Source organism: Hippichthys cyanospilos, chromosome 1 (genome assembly GCF_059441005.1).
Source record: "Hippichthys cyanospilos isolate Australia breed blue-spotted pipefish chromosome 1, RoL_Hcya_1.0, whole genome shotgun sequence".
Taxonomy (NCBI): domain Eukaryota; kingdom Metazoa; phylum Chordata; class Actinopteri; order Syngnathiformes; family Syngnathidae; genus Hippichthys; species Hippichthys cyanospilos.
In genome coordinates this window covers 26,380,298-26,400,668 of record NC_142369.1, presented here as the reverse complement: position 1 = coordinate 26,400,668, position 20,371 = coordinate 26,380,298, and the positions used below count along the sequence as shown (strand labels likewise).

The following is a 20,371-nucleotide window of genomic DNA, read 5'->3' as shown; positions in this document are numbered from 1 at the left end:
CTGTACATTTGAAAATACCACATGAAAAACTCCTTCAAAAGTAAACGTGAAAATGTACACTTGTGTTGTGCATGTGACATTTATCTGCTTAATAAAAAAAAATATCATCGCTGTTTGTCTTTTTCCACTTAGAAAAGGATAATGGTGGGATCACCTTTTAAGTCTTAGCATTTCTTCATACACCATATCTTATACATATGGACAGCTTATTTCCAAATGCAGATCAATTATTTTTAAAAATGAAAAATAAAGTCTTTCCAAGCCATTTAAATGTGTTAAGACTCTTATCTTTTGTTGACCTTGTTCAGGCTGAGCCAGTGAAGTGTTTTACCAGGATAAAATTGAACTGGAAAAAAATAGCAGGTCTGGGTAAATACCTGTTTCTGAAAATAATCTAAATGAATTCATTTTTGAAAACATCTCCTCATATAACCATATACAGTCAGAAATGTGATGTTTGTAGTTATAGTAGTGATGTCCAAAACAAATTATTTTGGCAAGATGTTGTAGATTTTACTTTGTGAGAAATGCTTGGGGAAAACTCTTTACTCACCCGGCAGAATGCCAGAATAAAATATGCGATCTATACTTTTATGAGTTTATTGTGGAAGAATTTGGAGGCCATTCGTTTCGTTTTTTTACTTTCAGTTTCCTTCTCGCTCTCCAAAAACATTTAATTCATGGTTGGCTTGTTAACAATGAGAGGTCGAAGCGACAAGGTGCCTGCGCATCCTCTGACGCAAATGGGGCAGCAGCCTATAATAGCACATCTTTGAATGTTGGAACATCCTCACATGTATATACATGTCACCTGAATGTAGCTGGTGATCAAGCAGGCACACAAAAATACACTGAAGGTGACAAGCAGATCGCAGGTCTCAGGGTCCGTTCAGTCGAAGTTATCATTGTCTAAATCTAGATGTGCCAAAAATTCTTACTTGGCCCAGGTCTTCACCTCTCCACAAAGTTTCATGAAGACAGGCTTAGCTTTTATTGCTTTTACTATTTTTCATCACCTTAACACTAAGAACTTCAGATTATGTGGTATATTGAGAAAGGACATCAAGAGTGAAATGAAGACAAAATTAACTTTTGTTGGCAACTGGCAAGCGATGAAGCATAACAAGAAGCTTGCACGCATCATGGCCAAACTTCAGATCCAAAAGGGAAATCTGCTCTCAATTTTGTGCACTGTTGTTTTCAATGAGGGGGGGTGGAGCATCAGGTCAATTGCAGGGAATAAAGGACCAGAAAGTCCAAAAGGCTTTCAAAGATTTTAGATATCAAACTAACAGCCAGACCCATCACTGAGACAGCTCTTTACTCCACTCACTTAAATTGATTTGTCATCTTGGCTAAAAGCAGCCCTCGAAACGTTGAGACTGTTTTAACAACTACTGAAAAATAAAATACAACAGGTTTAATTCCTGTAAGAAACAAAAAGCAGGACTCGAATTATGTTAAGAATGTTTTATGTACAGAAAGGAGCCGATGGAAGGTTACTTGCAGAGTCAATTGCAAAATTCACACAAAACATGGTACCATACAGTACAGAGCAAAAGAATTGATTCATCATTACAGCACGTTGGCAATTTTTGACTTGAGACACACAAGCCATGAACATTTTGCAAATATCCTCTTACTTCAATTCTTCATGAGAAAAGAGTGATAATAGCTATGTGGCACAGTGGGCCCTTTTATTAGGTTGTCAATTTTCATATGTACAATTAGTACACAATGTATACACTTTTTTTTTTCATGTTATGACCCTCATGGGATGAAGTATTTCTCTCTGTCTGTATGCTTAGCTAGCTAGCTAGCACATTCACAGGACGGGCCCACATCTAACCAGAACGGCTTTTATTGTATATCTCAAAAGGAAACCCTAAGCGGCGCCGTAAAGTATTTCCTTGGGGAAGGTGTGTGGAGAGGATGCAATACTTTACCATATAAGGCATGCATTAAATGAGTAATAAATGTGACAAACAATATCATGCGTGTTGGTGGGGGGGCATTAATCTGCATTTTGTCTCATTGAAAGAGACAAATTAATAACAAAAGACAAGTTCCGTCATAAATTGCCTTGCTAATTGTCAGTTCAGTTTAGAAAAACATGAATGATTGAAAGAATTGTTTACAAACAAAGAAGACTGCAAATCAAATGGCGTGTTTGAAGTCAAAACTTGACAATTTTATGTTTGTGTGAGCACACAGGAAAAAAAGATTAATGCATTTTCCCATAGGATGAGTTTGAGAAATGGCTGGGGGTGTTTAAGTTATGTGGGTAGAATACCACACAGACTCACAAATATTGTGTAATATCAAAGTAACAATCCACTTTGGGTTGAACTTTGCTGATAACCGAACCGTGATCCCACTATGGTCATAGAACCTGTCAGTCTAGGATATTCATAGTCGAGACTTTCTTGACCCAGGTTGATTTCTAACATCTGTTGTATATTTAAAATTAATTAGATAATTTTACTCCGGAGGGACCACACAAAATGAGAACAGTGTGTTTACCTTTTGTTAATGTTTCAACAGAGAGACAGTACATTGTAGATCTGTTTATATATATAAAAGTACTGTATTATCATTAATCATTCTAGCACTAACAGTATTACATCTTAATGGCATCATTATTTATGCATAATTGTCATTACAAGTTTAAAATTCAGCGTGTGCATCACAGTGTAGGTATTTGCTTGACCAGAAATGTTCTAAATAAATAATGGTGTTTCAAACCTCACAACACAGTGAAATTAGAAGAGGCTCTAGAGAAGAATCTTACTTTTTCAATCTTGCAGTCGTTATGTTATAATCGTTTATTAACTAAACGTTTGAATACAACAGAACCAGTAAGTGAATTGTTAAATGAATGGGGACGGTTTGAGACACATCCGGCATGTCAAAAACATCAACAAAATCTTACTCTAAACGATAACGTATAGAACTTTGAAGTTGGTTTTAGTGGGTAAACAGTGACCTCTAGAGGGGATAAGTTCGAGTCACGTATAGCAACTGGATAAATTTAATGTGACATTAAATTCTCACTCCCAATTATTTGCTGGTTAAAATATAAAACAAAGAAGAAAAAAAAGAAAACACTTTTTATGTTAAAATTTCATTTGCAGGACTTACAGCAATTTAACTGACATTATTTTCAACATTTACAAAAAAAAGGGAAGTCTGCAAACATAAATGGTAAAATCCAACTTGTAATGAGGCTCTTTAATTTGATCAATTTTACAGTATCACGAGGGGAGGGCGGCTCGGTGGCGCAGTGAATAGCGCGTCCGCCTCACAGTTAAACCAAGTTCAAATCCACCCGGTTCAGGTGCCTATCCCAGCTGGCATCGGGCTGTAGGTGCCCTGAACAAGTTGCCTGAACTGGGCACACAGAGACAAACAACAATTCACGAAGCCAATCACATCTAAAGACAATTTAGAGTGTCCAATTACACCTGCCATACATATTTTTGGAGTGTGGGAGGACCGTGAGGAACCCACGCAGGCTCGGGGAAATCATGCAAACTCCACACAGGAAGGCCTGCGACCCTTGTGAGGATAAGCGGCTCTAGAAAATGGATTGATGGGCGGACATATGAAAATTATATTAATGTTCATTATCATTTACACATTTAGACAATATGAACGTTGAGCATTGTGAATTGTGGGTGGTTATCATTTCCCACATGACAGGCAAACAAATATACGATCGTGTAAGTATATAATTTTCCCAATTGGATGCGAAAACACATGCGCGCGCATCAATTGTACACATGAACAAATCTAAACCTCCATGGCTGTATTTTGAAAGGGATTGTCTGACTTTAGTTCCGGTTAGAGGCGGGGCTTGAGACAAAAGGGTCGGGAAGCACTGCTGACATTGACCAATGATAAGAGAGAAATGACGCCGATTCTTTCAGCAGGCTCTTGTTTGTTGCTACGTTAGCGTTTTCCCTAAGTTATTTAATAAAGCTCGCCGGACTAATAACATCACTGACAGCTCAAGAAACGATATTTTCTGGCGACACCGAAAGGAGAGAAGTTGATTCTTTTCGCGTGATGTGATATCTTAGATTAGAGGCGTATTACCGGCATGTGTGATAAGCCGCTTTGGGTAGTACGGAGCTACCTGGCTGCCAGTCTAAGCAGCTGTCAACGCACCTAGCTGGTTAGCTTAGCCGCATAGGTGCGCTAACCACTGTTCCCGGGGGCTAATAGACTGGCAACACAGAAATCCAGTTTTCGCTTTTTGGGAGTTCAGACTTGAGCAGCATTTTACTTCGTGAGCAAAACGCTTCTCGAATCAAGGTCTAATCCTGCGCTCCATTCGAACCATTCGTTAGCCTGGAAACGTTGCCTTGTCTTTTCGGATACTTTGAAGTCCAGTTCTTCGGCTAGCCCTCAGCTAGCCGCTGTCATTCAAAGCCAGCTGACTCAGTAGCCACCAGCTCCCCTCGACCTCTCATAACTAACGACAGGCTTTCTCCGGCCCGCTCGAATATCGGGATTCTGCACATCCCTTTGGATAACACCTGGCGAGAATGAAGAAATTTTTTGACTCACGCCGGGAGATGGTAAGCTCGGGGCCTGGTCCAGGATCCGGGGGAGTCGGTGCAGGTTCCAGCAGCGGAGGCAGCTTCATCGGCCGGGTCTTTACCATTGGACGACACCAAGTGACCATCGAAGAGATCGTGGCTGAAGGTAAATGGATGTGCTTTTCTCTTTTGCGTTTATGAAATGAAATCCCGTAGCAGCACCCCGATGCATTTGACTTAGTTGCCAAACTGATGGGAACCAGGATTTATTTACAAATGTTTAATTGGGGCGAGGGGTGGTGTTTGTTTGTTTGTTTGATTTTTGGTATTTCACTCTCACATCTTTCAGGCTTCATAGAACTGGTTTTGTGTGTCTAATCATGGGATAATTTTAGTACATATGGATTTTTAATATTTCCTCCAAAAAAGTATACCCGTTTTCTTTCCTCTTAATATCACTGTCCCCTATACAAGATTCATTGTAAAAGTTAATGCTACACTGAATATCCTTTCTGCACATTTTACCTCAAGGCTGGGAGTAACTTGGTACAAAGGTATTTATAAAGTCAAAGGCCTGCTGAGTCATTGCTAATTGTAAGCATAAACATTGACGTTTTCATGCTTGCATAGTCATGCATGGAGTTTTGCTGCTCGGTTGTCCAAATAGTTACAGCAATACTGTTAACTATTAGTGTTGATTATGACATTTATTTCTAAAGATTATTTTCTGGTTTACTACAGTTAAACAGAATTGGTGTTTTCCATTATCCCAATGAGAGTCAGCCTTTGTTGTGTTAGCCAAGAGAGCTTGTTACTGAATAATAGATTTAAAAAGACTGATTAATTTATCAGTGTTCTGGCAGGACTCCAGCTGCCTGGCCATTTTATGAATGGTGTGGTCATCTGACCACAAACAGCAATACAAAGATAAACCAAAGTAATGTCATTAAAACTGCACTGATGCTGACTTACTAGAACCCAGTTTGTTGGAAATGACAGAAAGTGGAGGATGGTAAACAATAGTTTGTTTATATATATATATATATATATATATATATATATATATATATATATATATATATATATATATATATATATATATATTAGTCCGTTTTTAAAACAGCCACATTTTCTGTGATGGTCACAGCTGTTGAAAGACGTGTTTACACAATTTCAGTGTGTTGCCTTTATCTGTTTAAACAACTTGCGTACATGCAGAGACTTGCTTTACAGTTTGAAGTACTGTAGTATTTTTTTGACAATTTGCATTTTTAGACACACTGTTTCTTCAAATGTTTAGTGATGATGTGCTTAACACAAGGCTCTAATGATTTACCCCCTCATATGTGAAGCTAAATCATCCACTCAGCTCGAACTCTGTAAAGAAAATACTGGAGGCCCCAGGCTCATCTGTCTTCAGTTGACAAGAAAATGCTGCTTGTATCTTGTTTCATCATGTCTGTGTAACCTTGCGGTAAAGTAATTGTAAAGATATGGAAATTTCCAAAGCGGCGTCCATTACGGCGATGACAAGCGGGACCAAATATTGCACTTTTCATATGCCCAAAGGGTGCTTTTAGTTTTGTGAGCAATTCGTTGTGGGCGTATGCATAAGCCAGTGCAGAATAATCTTGACAGTTGGTCACGTCATTGGGCAGTGGCTATTTGTAGCCGTACTTAGTTATTCTTTTGGCACTGTCTCTTAACAGAGTACAGCGAAATGGTGCTCAAGAAGCTTGCTAATCCTTCTAATTTCTTACAGCCATCTCAGATTAGACAGCAAGTCTTAAAATGTCTGAACTCTCAGGGAACACACACGCAAGATGTGAATCTACGGCCTAATGCAGAATGATATGTTAGATTACCGGCGATAATTTGCCCCTTTTTAAGACAAATATAATAGAAAAAGCTAAACAGTTCTAACAACTCTCACACTGCATACAGTATTTGTTCAATATTACGGTAATTTCGGCACAGAATTTGAAAAGCCATTGATACGCTTGGTTATCATACCCTCTGAAAATTGTGTCACCACAAAGACCATGTGCACATCACTGCAAACAGCCCTGATGACTATGATTATGAAGTCAAGATAACCGATGCTGACTAAGTGAATCTAGTGACATAGCTCAGTCTAAAACATCAGTGCTCAAATTTGCTCGTTTCAATCTATGTGTTGAATTTGGATCTTTGCTGACTCCCTATTTTATGTGACAGATTTCTTTAATTGGCTGAACTAGTCCACAAAAGTACTCTTGATAGATTTGAGCCATTGTTGACAGTCTAAGCATTATAGATACCTACAATGAAGAATATTTCAATGTTTTGTAACTTGGTCCAAATGGTTTGTCATCAATGCTTTTGTGGTGAGCAGTACTTGATCTCTATATTGCTCCATCTGGTTGCAGGAGGTTTTGCCATAGTTTTTTTGGTGCGAACAAATCAGGGTCAGCGATGTGCTCTAAAGCGGATGTATGTTAACAACGAGCATGATCTACAAATCTGCAAGATGGAGATACAGATTATGGTGAGTTAAAAATAAGTGAACAGTAATTCAACAGTGTTTATTGGGCCTACACCAAGTCATAGTACTTTAAAGCTATGTTCTCAGCTACTTTTTTATTTTATTTATTTATTTATTAAACAGATAAGAGCTTCAAATGTGCATCCATTTTTCTCAGTGTCTTCACTTTCATAATGGTGGTTGATTTTTTTCACTGTTTCCTTTCTGTGTTTATTGATATAGCGGGACCTTGTGGGCCACAAAAACATAGTTGGCTTCCTGGATTCTAGCATAGCTGCAGTTGGCGCTGGTGATGTGTGGGAGGTCCTTATCTTAATGGACTTCTGTCGAGGTAGCATTGTCTTCCATTATCTCTTTTTGTCTCTATATCCAACAATTTCACATTTGTACCACTGTCATGCATATTTACCAACGCCCAATAAAAGATCATTTACCATATTAGTGGCCAATTTACACAATGAAATGGTCGTTCTAGGTTTGAGCCTGAACTAAAATAAACCATAACAGTTTCCTTTAATGAAAAAATAACTTGGCATTGATTAATCTTTTAGCATATGCTATATTTATTTTGTAGGCGGACAGGTGGTGAACTTAATGAACCAGCGTTTACAGACTGGCTTCACAGAGGCGGAGGTGTTGCAGATCTTTTGTGATACGTGTGAAGCTGTTGCTTGTCTGCACCAGTGCAATACTCCAATCATTCATAGAGACCTCAAGGCAAGTTACAAGTTTGAAAAGTTAATTTATTTGTCCTTTTTTGGTAATATCAAAGGGGTTAGTTTTTTTTTTTTTTTTCCTCTCCCCCTGTGTAGGTAGAAAATATTCTGCTGCATGACCAGGGACATTATGTGCTTTGTGACTTTGGAAGTGCTACAAACCGCTTCCAAAACCCACAGACAGAGGGTGTACCTGTTGTTGAGGAGGAAATCAAAAAGTAGGATTTCTATGCCCTTTGCCTTTTATTCTTTTTATGATTTGTTGAATGCATGTAGAAAATGATGCGTTTGGCTCTTCACTAGGTACACTACCTTATCATACCGCGCTCCAGAGATGGTCAACCTCTATGGTGGTAAAATTATCACAACAAAGGCAGATATATGGGTGAGATATTCAGATCATGTGATTATATTAGCGCATAAGTGTAAACTGAGAAAATGCACTTGTGTTTTTGTAATTGTGCGTGCAGGCTTTGGGATGTCTTCTCTATAAACTATGCTACTTCACACTTCCTTTTGGGGAGAGCCAAGTTGCTATCTGTGATGGCAGTTTCACAATTCCAGACAATTCACGCTACTCCCACGATATGCACTGTCTCATTAGTAAGTAGCATTTAGTTTTTGACTTCATTTCACAGTGTGTATACCTTATCGAGTTGTAGGTCCACGACATTTAAATTAGGTTTCGCTGTAGTTTGCATATGATCCAACATGTGCTTAGTTTAAGTTTCGTATGACAATCTTCTTATTTTGCGCAATAGAAATGTAATCAACTGAAATGGCCTAGAAATCCATGGTGTATCCAAACGATACATACATGTTCAGGTCAAACTGAAAATCCCATTCCTTAAAAATGTGCGTGTGCAGTTTCTCTACAAGTGTGAAGGGGGATATTTATGTTGCTGAAAGCTGAAGTTCCTCTGCCGCATGTGAATTTTTCAGGATATATATTGGAACCCGACCCCGACAAGAGGCCAGACATCTATCAAGTAGCTTACTTTGCATTCAAACTGAATCAACGAGAGTGTCCTGTTCCAAATGTACATGTGAGTTCAGAGTGACAGAAATAAATTACATTTTTAATTGGATCACACCTTCCTTTGTGTCAGCACATTCTTCAGTAGTTTCCAGACAAATAACTGCGGACCATTGTATTGGGTACCTAAAAAATAAAAAATAAAAATCTTGTGTTCTCTAGTTTGACATGGTCTATCTGTGGCATATTGTCTGTGCGTGTGTTTTTTTTTTTTTCCTGGTTTGAGTAGAGTGCACTGATTAAACACAAATTTCATATTTTCTTTTCATCAATTTAGAATTCATCCATTCCTGCAAAGCTTCCTGAGCCTATCAAAGCGAGTGAAGCAGTGGTAAAAAAAAGTCAAACCAAAGCCAGGTGAGAGACTTGCCAAGGTTTTTGATGTTTTCTGTAAAATTGAATTCACAATTCCTTCCCTCTGTTTAGGATAACTGATCCCATTCCTACCACTGAGACCTCAATAGCACCTCGACAAAGACCTAAGGCTGGCCAGAGCCAACCACAGCCTATATCGGGCATTCTTCCCATACAATCATCTCTGACCCCACGCAAAAAGCCCAATGTTGCTGCTGGAGCACCACAGGCCTTAGGTAGCACCTCGCTGACATCGAGCACAGTTAAAACTCGTGCTTGTTTTTATTTTGGGATAAGTCAACTTTAGTTTTCGGACTAATTACACTGATGCGTGGTTGATTTTTAAAAATGATGTGTTCTGTTTCTTTGCTCTAGGTGTTGGTATCAACGTTCCACCTTCAGTTCCAGGGTCCCTCCACTCTGCTCAACAGGCTCCTCCTGCTGCACAGGCTTCAACGCGACCAATACAGACCACCAACATGCAGCCTCTGGTCACAACACAACAGCAGCAGCTCCTCATGAAACAGCAGCAGCTTTCCGCTTTCTTACACCCACAGAATAACCAGGAGGTAGGCATCCCAGCAAGAAAACAAGAAAAGAATTGCAGTCTCCAGTGTTAATATCGTCATCACAATCTTAGTTTCGTGGGAAATTCAGTCTGCCTCTGACAATGCCATATGATATCGTCGTTTGCAGGCAGAAATATCGAAAGTATTCTTTGAATACAAATACAATCAGGACATATATGACCAAATTTTGGTTAGGTTCCTTATGTGGAGTCATCCGGCACAGAGTTTTGGCCACCAAGGCCAACACTGTGACACCCACTCTGCTGCCGTGTAAAGCTAAGGCTGATTTTTCCTGTTCTCACAATGCACCACCAGCAGCAACACGAGGTCCACCAAAGCCCAGTTCTACATCTGAACCCCATTCCAGAGTGTTCCGTCATTGGGCCAGCTGCTTACCCAGATGTGGTAACTTCGTACTAATGGCGCCGCGTTTTATTGAACATGGCACTGTAATCACAACTCTGTCCTTTTTTGCGCTCTATCGAAAATCTGTGTGCTTTCTTGTTCCGTTTGACCTCTAAATTGGGCAAGCCTGAAGTCCATCATGCCTTAATGTGAACCACCTCATTTCTTTTTTTAAGGGTGTCTGATCTTTGGCTTTCATTGGCAGGAGGCTCTAGACATGATTTTCTAAATAATCTTTTCCTTTTTCTTCAATCACTCTTCCCTGATTTTTTTAGTACTATATGTTAATTGTTAGTTGATGCTTGTTTGTCAAATATTGTGTAGATGTTTCTCTTGCTTATACAGTATACTTTATTGTCTCCCAACCACAGACAACTGTAAGGGGGCACAAAGTCAGTTCCCTAACACCACCATCATCACCCAAGATGGCGGCCAAGAGTGGTCATAGACGCATCCTAAGCGATGTCACCCACAGTGCCATCTTTGGAGTACCCGTCAGCAAGTCCACCCAGCTACTGCAGGCGGCCGCAGCTGAGGCCAGCCTCAACAAATCCAAGTAAGCAGAATGAGCTTCCATCAGTGATTTTAGAAACAACTGTCATTTCATGACTCTGTGATAGAAAATCTTTTCAGATGACACAACGGCAATGGATTAAAAGCATTTATTTTTTTTTACATTCAACATAATCTTCTGAAGATTTACTCTGTTCACACACTTTGTTTGCATGCACAAATAAGTTTAGACCCCAGTAATACAAACTTTCTAATTGATTTGTAGATCAGCCAGCACGACTCCTTCTGGCTCCCCATGTTCTTCACAGCAGACTGTATATCACCCAGCTGATGCTGACGCCCAATCTGCCTGTATTACAACCAACACTCAGCCCAGTTGGAATCCCTTTGGCGACGATAACTTCTCAAAGCTAACAGCTGAGGAGCTGCTTAACAAAGACTTTGGAAAGCTAACCGAAAGTAAGCGCATCATTGTCATGTAGTCTGTGAGAGGTTTTAAATCCGAAAACATGTTTTTCTTCGTTTGAGCACAGCTGCTGCTACGGAGGAGAAGTCCAGGGGTGACGGTTTAATTCACAGGCTCAATTCATTTGCAGGTAAGAGTTTGTTTTACTCTTGTAAAACCCACCGTGCAGAATAATTTTGTGTATGTTAAGCACATTTGCCAACATCAAAATTGCAACTGCTCATTTCAGAAGCCTACCTTTTGTTGACATAAATTAGCAGCTGCATAGTGACTCCTTGTCACTTGATATGAATAGAGTCTGGCCGACGGTTAGTTCGCATCTCATTTGCAGATCTGTGCTTTTGCTGTCACAAACACTTCTTTGTTTATTGGATTTCCCTACTGATGGAGGACTGTGTTCACAAATCAATGTGCCCAGACAGTCATTCAGTGTTTTATGTTGCTCTTTTCCTTTAGCTGTATTGGTTCTATGCTCTCTTATGTAGTGCTTTTTGACTTCTTTTTTTTTTTTTTTTTTTGAATATGTTGTTATGTTGAAGCAATTGCATAATCAGTGTGTGTGTGCGTGTGTGTGTGTGTGTGTGTGGGGGGGGGGGGGGTTCTGAAGCTGTGTCTAAGAATAAGTTTGTATTTGTGTCTTCTTTAATTCTTTTTTTGTAGAATATGTTGGGCTTATGTTAAAACAATGGCATAATCATTGGGGGGGGTTCCTAAGCTGTGTCTAAGTGGCGTGTGGGCTGTTGGAACTGAATCTGCGGTATTAGGGATTTAATTGATGAAATATAATATGCACATTATGTATTCATTAAACATTAGTTACATCGGCTAAGATACAATTATAGTTCACTCTGATAGCATGTGTTGATGTACCACGGCCAACCTAAACTTTAATAACCAAATGTGTGTATTGTTAAATTTAAGCCTTGACACTCAATAAAAATTCTGCTTTTTATTTACAGTGACACAGAGCTCTCGTAGGAAATCACATTGTGTGTGCCTATTGTTTGGGCCAATGTTTGTTGCCGTATTTGCACTGTCTGCAATTAGCATTAGCTTTTCTACCATGCTCTATCTTATAGAGAAGGGGGTAAAGGGCCACATCTGCTGTGCCATTTTCTGAGCCATCACATTCCACCTGTAAGCCCCCCAATTTTTCTCTCTGTAGTTTCCAGTAAGTATGGTTGGCTATGAGTGCTGTGAGAGTTTTGCTTTATGCATGGGATCAAGTGATTTCTTTTAGGAGTTGCGACTGTGGTGTTGTCTTTCCAGGTGACTGTAATGAGTTGTCACCTTCTGCCGAGTGTTGTTTGTTCAGCTAAACGCTTACTGATGAACGTTCAAGGTTGTCTTTGCCTGTGCCTAGATGGCCTCATACTAATGGCAAAAGTCTTGGGCTAACTTGGGAGTGTGTTGCTGTATTCACCAGAACTACTGTATGTAACTAATACATTAGACCGGGATAATGAAGCCTTTTATGAATACACAAGGCATGTACAGTATTATAATAAAATACTACATCTTAGTTTCTGGTCAGATTGGACACTTCTTGAACACCTAATGTTGCCTGAACACCTATATTTTCTGTTGTGTTTATACTGTACTGGTTTGCTGCCTTTTTCTCTCTCCTGCTATGTTTCTGTTTTTCTTCTCAATCATCTCTCTCCATCAGACAACTTGATTGATCATGGACAGAAGTCTCACGAAAGCTCTCTTCTGCACCCTGACCTCTTAACCCTGGCTGAACCCCTAAGCACAAATGCTGGTACTGGTGTCATCTTTTCTTGTTTTTCTTCCCTGCTTTACTGCCCTACTACAAGTATGTCATGCATTTTTGTTGCCTTCCCATCACTCTTCTCTTGCTTGTTCCTGGGTTGGAAGCCCCTCAAGCTCAGCGGCACACGCACCGGTCAGAGCTCACCTCCGCCAGCATGCCAGGTTAGCGTTGTAGGTCTCGGTATCAGAGTGTCAGCACTCAGCTGCATAGAATATGATTACACAGTGGGCCCCCGTGTTACGAACTTAATCCGTTCAGCGGCTAGGCTCGTAACTGGAATTGGCCGTATGACGGGCAATCCAAACCTATGTTAATGAGTGAATGCGTGCAAAGCGTGCAAAACCTTAGGTAAAAACATCACGACTTTATACACATATTAAAAATTAGTTCATAATCTACTGTACAGTTAAAGTAAATAACATAAATATACAAAGGAAAAATGACATTTACCTTTGGGGCGACGTGACTTGAGCTGGCGGTGGGTGGAGGCGGAGGGGAGCAGAGACCAACTCGCAGAATTTATTTTGATTTTTTCTTAAACGAGAACTTTTCTTAAATGAGAACATATCACCGGCGATTTCCTTCTCTTTAATCCATAATAGAAGAAGCCTCTCCATTTTGTTGTTGACCGAGGTCCGTCCCCTAGCAAGGAAAGTCTTGCCCTTAGAAGATTGCCGAGCGGTTACGGCCATACTCACTAGCAAGGTTAACTATGTGTGCGCCTCTTTCGTATTTTTTTTTTATCATCTCCTGCTTCGTTTCTATTATCATCATCCTCTTACTTCTTCCTTTACCGCCACTTGCAATTTTAAAAGCCATGTCTAACAGATAAAGTTTGCAAAGTCTTCACAACACACCGACCAGGACAAAAAAATGCTGCGGTCCACGTCGTAAGACAAAAAATACGTAAAACGGGGTTCGTGAACCGGGGGCCCACTGTATTTCACTTTGTTCTTATTAGGGTCCCTGTTTGATCGAATCTTACTTGCTGTCCTTAGAATTTGCTGTACTGTACTCATATAGTGGGAAATGGAATCAGTCCGTTCGGGATCAAATTGTTGCCATTACAAAAAGTATTTTAGGTCATATTTGCTAACGGTCAAGGCTGATATTTATAAGTCATTCCATTTAGACCATACCCACAGTTTTTCCACGTCAGCTCTTGTTCTAACATTAACTGTTACACAGGTATTAGAAGGAGAAAAACAATTGTATGTTAAAAATGGCGAAAGGTTATGTGAACAGTGTTGAAAAGGCCCCAATAATCTGTTGCTGAAGGAAAGGATCGCATTGCTGAAAACTGCTCAAAGAGTTAATCAGATATATTTTCATTAAGATTGAAACAATGATGAAAGTATGCGAGATTTCCATGTTTCCCATCTAATTCATTCCGCTGCTCAGGCTTTCACTCCATTCTTTTACTTTGCTCTCTTGTCATTCATTGAGAGTTTGCCTTCTTGCTGTGCTTTAGACTCTTTAACTGGGAAGGACACTCTACTGGGTTGCGATCTTCTATGTCATACTCCTCCTCATGGAAACCAGAATGTTTCTGCTACTTCCTGCTACCTCTCCTCTGCTCCTCTTGGCTCCTGCTCGGCATCCTGCCTGGTGGAGCCGCAGCCTGCTCAGACTGCTGCTGGTAAGCCCTTCTAATTTTGCATGAGCTCGCTAACTAAAGATGATGCATGAAGACACAAAGGCGATCGGTATACACCGTCTGTTCTTTCCATTTTTATTCGGCAATCAGAAAATGCAAAAGTGACTTATTTTGTTTGCTCTTTAACTTAAAAACAGGTTTCATAACAAGCATTTGTAGAGGTTTGTTAACATGGTTGCTACCACAATCAGTCAAGACCAATACCCACGATCTATTAGACATGTAGAACAAGGAAAAACGAGTTTGAAGCATATTTCTAATTGGCTTGGTGCATTACAGTATGTAGGATATGAAAGAGATGCTTTCACAATTTGTACATATTACACAAAGCTGGAAATAAACAGTTTTAACAGTATTTTAAGAATGAAAGAGTTGTTTTTATTCGAATGTTCATTTGATGCGAAAGACAAAATCAGCAACAAAGTCACTTTTTTGTCATTGCCAACTAGATCTAAATAACAAAAGAGCTCAATAGATCAAATGCTGCACAGATTAATGACACAGTCTTACCTCACTCACTCGCGAAAGAACCCAAAGCCACTCTGCAATGCCACATTTGTATGCCGTCCTAATTTCCCTGCCCCTCCTTTATTTGTTGCCTCGTGCTATGGCTGAATTAACTGCTTTCCCCTCACATCTGCCTTTCCTTCACGCCGTCCTCCTCCGCTCCAGAGTCTTCTTTCCTCATGTCACAAGGAGAGAAAGGGAATAATGACGAGTTTGACCCTATTCCCGTGCTCGTCTCCAAAACCTCAAATCAAGGTAAGAAGAACAGAATCTTAAGACGAGTAATTGCTTCTGCTGTCAGCGGGGCAGCTTTTGAGCCCTTCACCCCAAACATGGCTCCCTTCCTCTGTGACTTGTGATGTAAGAAGTCATGCCAGTCTAGCACTCAAATTGGAACGTGTGATACTCAACCCTGCAGGGGTTTGTCTTCTGACGTCATCGTCATGAAAGTCCCCCCATGTTAGATTTGACCTCACTTACTCTCTCCTGTGTTGATGCAGCCATGTTAAGATTATCCCAGCTCACTCTCTGCTTATTTCTCTTTTCCTGCTCCTATTCATGCACCCCTCTGCTCTGACCATCCTCATCCACCCACCCCTCTTATTTCTTGTCTTCATACAAATTTGTTTCACCTATCCTTTGGCTCACCATCTCCCTCGGATCTCCATCTACATTTCTTTGTCTCGTCTCTCTTTTTCTTTTTCTGACATGTTTCAGGTGGTCACTCGCGCAACAACAGTGGAAGTTCAGAGTCCAGCCTTCCCAACTTGGCCTGCTCCCTTCTACTTGTGGATCAGCTCATCGACCTCTAGAGGGGGTGGGAGAGGTCAAATGGGCAGCGTGCATCCCTCGCGTTGGGATAGAGGGAGGAGGGATGAGTGATGTGGAGGAAAATGTAGCATCTTATGACGTGAAAGAGAAGACTCTGCATAGACTTGTTCACCTTAATCCCGTTAGGCTGTTTTCATGAAGCTCTGCTAACATTCCCATCAATGTTTTAAGCATATCTTCTGCCACTAACACGGCTACACCATGGCCTCCCTCATGCTTTTCCCCCATAATCGCTCATTTAACATGCAGCCATGGTGGTCTACTTTCATTTCATGATAACCTGCTCTATGACACCTGCTTTGCTTTCCCCTTGTATGTGTGTGTAGTTTGGGAGTTGAAGATTTATTTGAACCCGCTCTTCACCAAAAGAGTGATAATTATGGTTTTATGCGCTTACCCTCCAATCTCGTACCGTAGGCTTACAGGTAGCACCCTCACCGGAACCCCACTGAGGTTTTGTCCTCACGCCAATAATGGCAAAATATCTGTCCTGGCAGCTTTTTCGGATGACTTTGGCCTGTTGTGAAGGGGTTTTTCCATATACTGGTTGGTAAACATACATAAGGCGATGCAGTATAAATTCCAATGACGTTGACACTTGAAATAAAAATACAATGATTTGCAAATCCTTGACAACCTACATTCATATACTCCAAAGGCAAGGTTTTTAATCTTCAAACTTTTCTTTTTTTACAAACACAACCCAAGTACACATAAATTCGTGTCTCGGGGAAACATAATCCTGCCATCAAAGGGGAGCCTTTTTCAGGGATATTCCAATGCCAAGGCACATTATGTACATATGACTTTGGAGCAAAAGTGTGACTACTAGACTTGCTTGACAGCAGTCCAAATCCGTCTCCCATTGGAAATGTGTAGCACATTACTAGACCCCTGATAGTTGAGCAACTGATGTTGTACTAGAAAAAATTGGTAAGAATTCCTCTTAGAAAGATTCAACAAATAGTGTCTTCAGTTCCCAAGTGCTTATCTGAGATTTGTTAAAAGGAAAGATGATGTTACACTGTAGTTAATGTGCCCCTGTTACTGCTGCAAACGTCAAATTACAAATCGTGAACTTTAAAGTGGTATTAGTTTAAACATTCAATATCTTCTCTTTTAGTTAAAATTTGAAAATCAAAGCCAAAGTGTTAGAATAATAGGGAGCTGATGTCATGATGATGTGCATTTGTTTTAAAAGACACTCAAGATACCACTCCCCCCCCAGTGAATAATACGTTCACGTGATGAGGCGCGCTCCTATTGGATGCTGACTTAGAGCCGTGTTATCATAGGAATCCACCATCCCAATTTGTCTCCCTTTCCGTAGGCCGCGAGGTCATGGCTTGAATCTCAATCTGGGAAGACACTCGATAAATATACAGCATAATTCTTGTTCAAATACAAAATAATAATGCGTGCATTATTTATCACATGTTTGCATTTGTCTGTAAAACAAATTTCTGACAGTGTAATAAGTCAATGTATCACATGTCATGACTCATTAGTGCTTAAGACCGACTATAAATGTGAAATATGTATATTGTAAAAGGACATCTAGACTGGAGTCTTACTTGTATATAAATGCTGTCAACCTTTTTTCCTGTCTTTTATTTTTGGTGTCACTTTTGAGACATCTCAGTGGATCAACGTGAACATAATTATTGTGTGATCAGACACGAGACAGAACTGTGTTTGGCACTCTGAGTCAAATGTTATTCCTCACGATCGCAAGACGACGGAAGTGAACACCACTTGTACAATCGTGTGGTTTTAGCCGCGGCGAAGATTAATAACGTATCAGGTAGTGTTTCACTTTTAACCTCCTTGGCGAGGGCAGCCTGTTAACGGCCGCCGTCGACGCGTCTGAGGTAAGACTGACCCGTGCGTTCCTCTGTGCTCGTCTTGTCTTACTGCACTGCCCTCCGCTACCAAGGCCCTGCTCCTTATTTCCAATGACTCCCTTGCTCACACCCCTTTGAAACGAGGAGAGCAAGTAATGGAAACAAGGCCGCCCCATGTCGTGGTGATGAATGTTGTAGGCTTTGCGTATTGTCGTGTCTCGACGCTTCTTCACTTAGTGCCTTATGTTCGTGCGGCCCGAAGTTCGTCAATATAAATGAATTAAAGATTGACTCGTTTCTCCGTTTCTGCCCTTCCCATACAGATGTGCAGCCGGAGAGGAACGACTACTCAATACAGGGCCAAGAAGAGCGCCGTGGCGAAAGCGCTGTAGGTTCCGCAGCAAACGACGGATGCATTCACTCCAGCGACGACGACCAGGAAAAAGAAACCTGCCGAGAGCAGCGGAATTTTGGGGGTGCCGCAGGATGTCTTATTGAAGCCCACGACTGCAGCGGCTCCAGGCCGCTACTGCTTGATTCCGAGGAGGAGGAAGAGCAAGGAATCCAACCAAGTGTCCGCTTAACCCCAACTTCCTGTGTGGCATCATCTGCCGTGATCTTCCATCCACCTGCACCTGCCACTGTTGCCCAGAAACATTCCCAGCTTGGGCCCGAGCCAGCTGGTACAGATGTCTTCTCAAAAGCTCCTTTCCGGCTTACGCAGCAAGAAGCAGGCGACGTGTTTACCAACGCGCCATTTCCCAGCGGGCCGTTGGGAGTCCAGCAGAAGCTAGACGTCTTTTCCCAAGCTCCCTTCGCAAAAAGAAAGGAAGCTGCACCACCTCCGCACTTTCACGGGGCAGCCGCGGTCCCCGAGCAAGGTGCGCTGGGACAGATTGCGTCTCATCCCTTCCGTCCGCAAGCGCTGGCCAAATATTCCCGCCATTTTGAGGGAATGGTGACCCCTCAGCAAGAGGGCCCTTTTAATGTGAGCAATCAAACAGCTGTACACACTGTTGACCCCTTTGTCTGTGCACCATTTCACCTCAAAGCCCCACAGGAAAAGCCCTGATGACACAAGCGCTGCAGCTGGACTGCAAGCCTCGTCGAGCTGAAGCATTTTGCAAGTCTTTTGCCTTTGAAAAACGGCGTCAATGTTTTTGGGGTAATGACACAAAGACTTGTTTTAGGGGACAAGGTTTCTATGTGTTTCTCCACATTAACCAAAATCAGCAGAGAAATCTGGCATGCGAGGGATGTTTTTTCTGAACCCACCTAAGTGTTTTTGTGCCTAAACCTGAGCAGACCTTAATAGCACTGACACGTGGTCTCAAATTCTTGGGGAATCGAAGTTCAGTCGTTGACATTGGCACAATAACCGTAAGTACTTCGCACAATAGGCATTTAAGCTCACCGTATGGAACTGCTGCTCCATGAAAAACCAAAATGTCTATTACGCTGCATGTTTGCATACCTTTGTCTTCTCTTCCAATCACAGCTCAACCTTTGAATGACACAAGTGTCTTATGATTGCCATTTATGTCGGCAGAGGTATTGCATTCATCATCTCAAATAGTTCTCACTGGCATTCTTGGACTACCTTTGCTGTTCAGTCCACCTTCAAAAAGATAGCTTTGTTCACTTGCCTACCTCATTAGACTCGCGTGTCTGCCTGTTTGGATTCAAAGGGGTCATAGTTGCCTGTTAAGTTGCTTTCCAGTTAAGTCCCTGACCTATCTTTGCTGAGTGTGACATACTGTTCATGTGCCCCCACTCCATGTGGCATAAAGACCTTTTTGTTTACTTGTTAGTAATTGACTCTTGGACAGTGGACATTATTCAATACATTTGTCAACATTAAGCAATGTTTTATTTTTTTTTTCATATTTTCTTTCAAATATGGCTGTGAGTGTGTTTCATTGCACTTCAACACCAAGTAGTCTTCTCTGCAATCTGCATTATGCACAATAGTAAGTACTGTACGCCTCTGTAATGGTCAAGTATGCACTGTACAATTTACAAAGAACTCCTGCAATGAATGTTTCTCTTTTTGAAATACTGTCAAGAGCACTTATTGGTCAGGGGTTGGCCAACGGTTAGTAGCAAAGATATGTGACACATTAAAGACATTCACTTCAGAATTGTTGTGTTACTGTGCTCTGTCAAGTCCAAAAGCACTTTGGTTACCGTTATGGCACTTTTATGCGACAACGTCCAAATCGATTGAACTTAAATTGAAATGATAATGGTAACCTCTTGAGACCTAAAAAGTTTTGTTTGAATGTCATGCACCTGTAAAGAGGATTTTTGTGTGTGCTTGGAAGCGCAGGTTTCAACAGCTGACTATGGATGAAAAGTGCTTGAAATACATCACAGCCTGCCTTTGCCGCCTTGAAAAATATTAAATGAATGTAACTCACACTTTTGTCATGTGATTGTTGTTTTGTTTTGTTTTTTGGAGGAGGGGGGGGGTGCTGAGTTAACGAGAGACATGACACACCACATGACAGCAAGTCAGAACTGTACTGGGCCTTCACTGAAATGATTGGTTCCATTTTAAATGTAAAAAGTTGTGTTGTTTCATTTGTGCGGGTCCTGCAAACGTGTGTGAATGCCGTATTGAATTATACG

The 20,371-nt window shown here is 41.0% G+C and overlaps 1 protein-coding gene across 5 annotated transcripts; it reads left to right on the top strand.

The window, feature by feature from the left end:
- The first annotated feature begins 3,916 nt into the window (after positions 1-3,916).
- On the top strand, positions 3,917-20,159 carry LOC148429908 (AP2-associated protein kinase 1-like). 5 transcript variants are annotated; one of them, XM_088415097.1, is made up of 20 exons: positions 3,917-4,710; positions 6,953-7,071; positions 7,291-7,399; positions 7,643-7,785; positions 7,881-8,002; positions 8,088-8,169; positions 8,255-8,387; positions 8,727-8,830; positions 9,098-9,177; positions 9,247-9,410; positions 9,550-9,743; positions 10,059-10,148; positions 10,520-10,704; positions 10,927-11,120; positions 11,195-11,257; positions 12,797-12,889; positions 13,006-13,062; positions 14,373-14,540; positions 15,231-15,320; positions 18,064-20,159. In XM_088415097.1, the coding sequence occupies exons 1-20, from the start codon at positions 4,551-4,553 to the stop codon at positions 18,810-18,812; spliced, it is 3,099 nt and encodes a 1,032-aa protein (XP_088271223.1). In that variant the 5' UTR covers positions 3,917-4,550; the 3' UTR covers positions 18,813-20,159. The 5 variants fall into 5 exon arrangements, with proteins under 5 accessions (XP_088271223.1, XP_088271230.1, XP_088271239.1 ...); XM_088415104.1 differs by having other exon boundaries at positions 7,643-7,789; positions 7,885-8,002; XM_088415113.1 differs by lacking the exon at positions 10,059-10,148.
- The last annotated feature ends 212 nt before the right edge of the window (positions 20,160-20,371 follow it).